This window comes from Sinocyclocheilus anshuiensis, unplaced genomic scaffold (assembly GCF_001515605.1).
Source record: "Sinocyclocheilus anshuiensis isolate Anshui unplaced genomic scaffold, SAMN03320099.WGS_v1.1 scaffold219, whole genome shotgun sequence".
Classification (NCBI taxonomy): Eukaryota; Metazoa; Chordata; class Actinopteri; order Cypriniformes; family Cyprinidae; genus Sinocyclocheilus; species Sinocyclocheilus anshuiensis.
The window spans coordinates 568103-574566 of NW_015548200.1; the positions used below are offsets into that span (position 1 = coordinate 568103).

The 6464-nt window shown below is 40.2% G+C and overlaps 2 protein-coding genes across 3 annotated transcripts in view; both read right to left on the reverse strand.

The window, feature by feature from the left end:
* LOC107653280 (leucine-rich repeat-containing protein 14-like) overlaps positions 1–852 on the reverse strand; it is a 4039-nt gene extending 3187 nt beyond the window's left edge. Inside the window, exons 1-2 of the mRNA XM_016439949.1 lie at positions 793–852; positions 384–661 (exon numbers count right to left, since the gene is read on the reverse strand). Of these exons, the coding sequence (XP_016295435.1) occupies positions 384–661; positions 793–852 (338 nt within the window). The remainder of the gene's footprint in view (positions 1–383; positions 662–792) is intronic.
* An 842-nt stretch (positions 853–1694) lies between these two features.
* The window catches only part of LOC107653292 (repressor of RNA polymerase III transcription MAF1 homolog), a 15326-nt gene continuing 10556 nt past the window's right edge, over positions 1695–6464 (reverse strand). For both annotated transcript variants that reach the window (XM_016439964.1, XM_016439963.1), the window contains 4 exons: positions 3316–3437; positions 3110–3229; positions 2942–3034; positions 1695–2745 (listed from right to left, as the gene is read on the reverse strand). In XM_016439964.1, the coding sequence (XP_016295450.1) occupies positions 2721–2745; positions 2942–3034; positions 3110–3229; positions 3316–3437 (360 nt within the window). In that variant the 3' untranslated portion in view covers positions 1695–2720. The remainder of the gene's footprint in view (positions 2746–2941; positions 3035–3109; positions 3230–3315; positions 3438–6464) is intronic.

The window sequence follows — 6464 nt, forward strand, 5'->3', positions numbered from 1 at the left end:
AACTCTGGATCTTTAGAAAAGCTTATATTTGTACATTATTACAGTCTCTGGGGGGTTGAATATTTTCGATTTTATATATATTATATTACTTGACATTACTAGACATTAAAAAGCCACCATTTTATTCATTATTATTAATTCATATATTATTTGTCATCCATGAGTGCCTTATTAACTTGTTTACTGCCAGTAGTTAAAGGAGGCATCAATGACATTTCTACCTATATTTATCCATGCTGTTCTGCATCTTTAAATGTCAGAGATATGTCACATGCTGTGATGATGAATTTAATTTCTATGAATAACATGGCACTGTACTGGGCATGTCTCTTTTATGGCACACTTTGTTAAATAAGGGACATGTAGAGATAACACATCCGTACCTCTTGTCCGTCAGTCCCCTGACCACAGCCAGCAGCAGAGCCTGAACGCAGAGGCGGTTCGGGGGGCACTCGCCCGCTTTTCTGCTGCCTCCAACGGTCAGTGTTCTCTCGGGCCACCGCTGGACGAGCTCACCGACAGCTAGAGGACGGCAGTGGGTGAAGGCGGCGTCCAGCAACGCTCGGTAGAGCTCCCTCGGCACACAACTTAACCAATACGGCGAAGAGCTGTGGTCGCTCACCACCTCCCGGGCGCACAGGTTCACCAAAGACAGGACAATCTGCGCACAAATGAGGACGGCATCAGGGATTAATACTACAAATCAAAAGGCAGATTACAGCATGCTGATTAATTGACAAGAACGTAAAGAATCGTCAAACCTTTATTTCTCCAGAATGCCCCGGAAATCACCTCGATGTTTTCAAAGCAGGCACAAAATGATCTCCCCCTAATCACACTGTAATCCTGCATACTAACTACATCTTATATTCAATTAGACTCGTTTAACAGGCATCTGAATGTCACGAGCGTCTTAAATGTCTACCACACCTAAATATAGGATTTAATATATGCCTAACCTTTAGCGGGTTGTAGACGATTAATGCCTGCTTTATGGCTTGAGAACAATACGCGGGACATGAGCAATGGATTTGTAAAATATAACTCTGTGCGATCAGTATGAATCTTTAAAAAAATGTTGAAATGTCTGGAGTGTTTTTCCATGACGTTCCGACTCCATTCCCGATATTTATTTACGGCTGAACATAGTCGCCTTTTGATGACGCAAAAAAGACGCATTTATTTGGCGACGACGCCTGGGCAAATAATAGCGGATAAAAAGACCCCTGATCAACGAGAGGGATCATAGATAATGAAGATTTGCAACTTCTAACACGAAAGAATTGGTTTTGCATTTTCATAATATATACATTTTATCGCAAAAAGCTTTTAGGGTCAACAAATTGATTGTTACTGCATTGTTAGTGGTTCATTTGTAAACCAACTATAACCTGTAGTCCCCGCAAACGTTATTAAACGGTCAACGAAACCTCCCTGTATCAGGGCGCGCGCACAGCTTTTTCTGTGAAGACCGATTGTTACACTATACTTTTGTCTTCTTTTGATTTTAGTTTTCAAATTTTGCATGAGCATTATTGTACTTTAGTTAAAATAAAAATATCGAGTTATAATGAACCAGTATTTTGTTTTTGTGCACAGGATTAAACACAAAGCCAGGTATTAAGGTAGAACAGGTATTAAAAAATGAAGAGAGTCACAAATGAAGAGATAAAAGTGAATAGATAAGCCCAAACTGGTGATTAAACCTGCATTTTTATTGTCCCAGATGCTCAATCATTTGAATGCTATCTGCATATCTGGCAACAAGCAACAGATTCCATTCACATTTTTCTTTCCGTGTCAGGACTGTTATTTATAAAATTCACATTGTTAAGAAAAATTGACAGATTCAGGTACACCAGCCATAAAAGCTTCAACAAATATTTGGTTTGCATGTTTACCGTTCAGCTATGCCAAAACAACTGCAGGCTGGTACATAAAGCCAAAGAAATTGCAGCAATAAAAGTGAAATCTGCACATTTAATAATAATAATAATAATAAAAATCAGTGCAGTGTATACTAAAACAGATGAATTTCAAATAATTAAATTTCCCAAAAAAATAAGTCTAAAATGTCTAGAGCTCATTTATTAGAGCATAATGCTACCAATTCCAAGATCATTGTTTCAAATCCCAGGAAACATGCAGAGGGGGAAAAAAGTACCTGTAAAACGCGCGTGCACACACACACTTTCATATAATCATCCTACAGACCATGTTAAATGACAAAAATCACATACACAAGCTTCAAACCTTACGCAGATTTAAAAAGCAAATTATGAAAACATTAGGAGAACCAATAAAACAGAGGGGCATAAATCCAGAAGGCATGCAGTCTTTGTATTCCAAAGAGTGTTCAAAATCTCCACTGTCAAAATGCTGGTGTCTGAATGTGACTTTCATTCACTCCTAGGATGAGCTGGTTTCCAGTGGCTTTTATTTGTCTCAGCCAATGCCTAAATGAGTCCATGTCAGACCTTGTCCAAGCAGCTCTCTTGGAATTCTTCTCAGCCACAGTCTGAGATCTTCTTTAGAGGCAAATGGGAGTCGTAAAATTAACCCTCCTCAGTCCACAGTGAACCAAAGTAAAAACAAACACACATTTACGAAAATCCCCAGAAAATAAAGTTTTGACAGTTTTCCCCCCTCATAAAAGAAAGAAGAAATTGCAAAGGAGAGGCCCTTTGGCTGAAGCGCAGGTCGTCATCCCCGAGTAAGCTTTAGACGCACAGAGCTCGGGGGAACCTGCAAAACGGAACAAAAGAAACCTTTTTAAAAGACTATGGCTCGACTATAAGGGATGGCTCGTAAGCCTATTACATATTGTAAAAAGCACAATTGTTTTTTTTGTTTTTTTCCCTCCAGTTTTAATGGTCTATGACAACTTGAGCCTTTATAAATTACGTGGTGTATGAAGATGTCTTCATTAAAACAATCTCACCTGTCTTCCATGAAGTTGTCCACTTCGTCTTCATCATCCAGCTCCATGTCCAACTCATTGTCAAGGCCACTGCGACCATAACTACTGAGAACACTGAACAGATGATGTAAAAAACAATGGCTAGTAAATTACTTTTCTATAATGTGTGTACAGTGAGTGATTACTGACCTGACTGAGCGGCAAGTGAAGAATACAATGCGTTTAAGCTTCTTGTTGTAAAAGAAGTAATTGAAGGACCACAGGCTGCCTTCCTCACCAAAGGGGTCAGAGTCAAGGTCTGGGTTGTAGCTACAAACAACATAATGACGGTTATTAAAATACGTGTACAGAACACATTTAATGAGGAATAAATCATTTATTTTCTCCTCACATACCTATAGATGTCACAGCCCTGCAGGTTTATCTCTTGATCAATGGCATTCCACAGTTCTGGGCCTAAAGAGTTAAATTGCTCCCCCACAGCAGAATATAGGCTGCCGTTAACAGAGTCAACCACCTGGAGGACACAAACAGACTGTTAGGAAACATAATCAAACATGTAAATGAAAGCTAAACAGGTTCATATACAACCCTTTCAAACTACATCCCAAATATCTTTGTTTCTAAAGGATATGAAAAAAATGCTAGATTCATTTGAAATTTGTAGTTGCCTATACAAAGTTATTGGCAGAATTAAGCATTTTACAATGAGTGAACATTAAAACTGACAAAAAGTAGTGTTACTTCGGACAATTAAGACGATCACTGAGAGAACTTAAAGGGGTCATGAACTGAGAAATAAAAATTCCCTTGATCTTTTGACATATAAGAGGTCATCATCCTATAAAAACATCCTGTAAGTTTCAGAACTCAAAACCTTCTCAGTCTAAAAACAGCTTATATTGAAGTCAATCTGCCAAAACGACAGCTTGTGGAATGTGCCACCTCCACAAAAGATCAACACCTGCTTCTACAACACTGCCTGTTTAGCTCCGCCCACTGATTCACGAACGTAGTGTAAATAACGAGGGAGACGAACGCAGGTCTACATAGAAACCAAATGATAAAGATGCTCCGAAGATAAAAAGATGCTGTGCAGTGCCAAATTGTGGAAAAACACAGTCTTTGCATAACCTTCCATCGGATCCCAACATTAGGCATTTTTAATGAAGATCCAGACCGAGTCAGTAAAAGGTTGGTTGTTTGTTCACTTCATTTCACCGCAGATTCATTTACAATGCACAATTCAACACCGGATTTTCTGAAAGAAATTAAAAGACGATTCTGTGCCGACTATATTGGATCCGACAGTAATGTTGCACCACACAAGTGTGAGTAACTGTTTTTATTATGTGGTCACTATTGCTTTGTCTGTTATTACAGATCGTTTGATATGAACTGAGTATTTATGATTTTTAAACCTAAATCACAGCAGCGTCCATCTATGAAGGATGTAGCTGTCAAACATACACAACTGTTAGCATACAGTTTGCATACAGAACCAACAGGTCCACGGAAGATGCCATCTCAGCTGCTCTCCATCAAGCCCTTACACACATGGACTCCAAAGACTTCCATGTGCGAATGCTATTCTTGGGTTTTAGTTCAGCATTTAACACAATCATCCCACAGCAGCTAATAAACAAACTGAGACACTTGGGACTCAACTTCCCTCTCTGTAACTGGGTGCTGGACTTCCTATCAGAGAGACCACAAAATGTACGGGTCGGCGGAAAAACATCTAAGACAGTCACGCTAAGCACAGGGGGCACCACAAGGGTGCGTACTCAGCCCGCTGCTCTTCACCCTGTTGACCCATGATTGTGTACCCAGTCACAGTACCAACCACATACATCATCAAGTTTGCGGACGACACGACTGTAGTTGGCCTCATCACCAACAACGAGGCCAACTACAGGAGCGAAGTGAGCTGACTGGTCCAGTGGTGTAATGACAACAACCTCTTCCTCAATGTGGGGAAGACCAAAGAACTTGTCATCAACTTCAGAAGAAGACCTCCACAGCACCCCCCACTAACCATCAACGGTGCCGTAGTGGAGCGGGTGAGCAGTAGGCTTGCCGCGATAGACGGTGCTGAAGGTGATACCGATGTTAAGCCGCAACACCGGTTACGTCACTTGCCTACCGCGTCACCGACCACCACCGTCGTTTTGATTTTTTTATAGTAATAAAAATAATTTAGTTCAGTAAAAGAACAGACACTACAATTAAAAACTGAACGCGGCCACTCAATGCAGAGTGCCGAACGACAGTCGCATCACAGATCAGATTTCATTTATCCAGTGAGGAGAGTGAGTCGAGCTGACTGACAAGAAGAGTGAGGTGAGGTGAGACAGACAAGATGATCGCGGATGATTTAGTTTCAAAACGAGATGCAAAAGCGCCTGTTTGGCAATATTTTGGATTTTGAAAAGCCTGTTGACTTTTGCCGTTTATCTAAGGTGATTTTGGAAGTTTTTTTAAACATTCGTTTCTCATTTAATTGGTTCCACATTGTTTGCTGATTTTTACTTTATTTAAACTTTGTGTCATTTATTTATTTTATTTGACATTCGTTTTGCTAATAAACGTTCTACGTTTCTTATTTATTTGGTTATATATTATACATGTTTACTTATTTCCAGTTAAGTTCTATGTTTTATATATATGCTAAAGTGAGTTTGACGTTGTATTTTGTCGTTGCATTCAAGCAATTGACGCCGAACTGCCGCTAATTCAAAAGTTAAAGTAAAATGCGCACGGCGCTTTTATGCTATTTAAAAGCAAAGAAAAGCGAAGGAAAAGAGGGAAAATTCAAACGAACTAAAAATTAACAATTGCTTTACTCCGAATTGCCGCTGGGGGAACGCCCCGCCCACGCGGTTTGTTAATAAAAGTTCTATGTTTTATATATAGGCTAAAGTGAGTTTGACGTTGTATTTTGCTGTTGCATTCAAGCAATTGACGCCGAACTGCCGCTAATTCAAAAGTGAAAGTAAAATGCAGACGGTGCTTTTAAGCTATTTAAAAGCGACGGAAAGCGAGGAAAAGAGGGAAAATTCAAACGAACTAAAAACGAACAAATGCTTTATGCCGAATTGCCGCTGTTTCAAAGTGAAAGTAAAATGCGCACGCTGCTTTTACAAGCTATTTAAAAGCGAAGGAAAGCGAGGAAAAGAGGGATCGCCCCGCCCCCGCGGTGATACCGGTATTACCGGTGTTGTCACACATCGATTAACCGGTGGGAAAATTTCCTCACCGTCACAACCCTAGTGAGAAAAACCAAGTTCCTAGGGGTGCATATCTCTGAAAACCTCTCCTGGATGACAAACACCACATCGCTGGCCAAGAAGGCTCAGTCACACCTCTACTTCCTCCGCAAACTGAGGAAAGCACGAGTCCCACCTCCCATCATGTGATCCTTCTACCAGGGCAACATTGAAAGCATCCTAAACAGCTGCATCACAGTGTGGTAGGGATATGCCGGTATCAAATTTTCATGTTGCGATTAATTGCTAATGCTTTTATCACGGTGTACGGTATT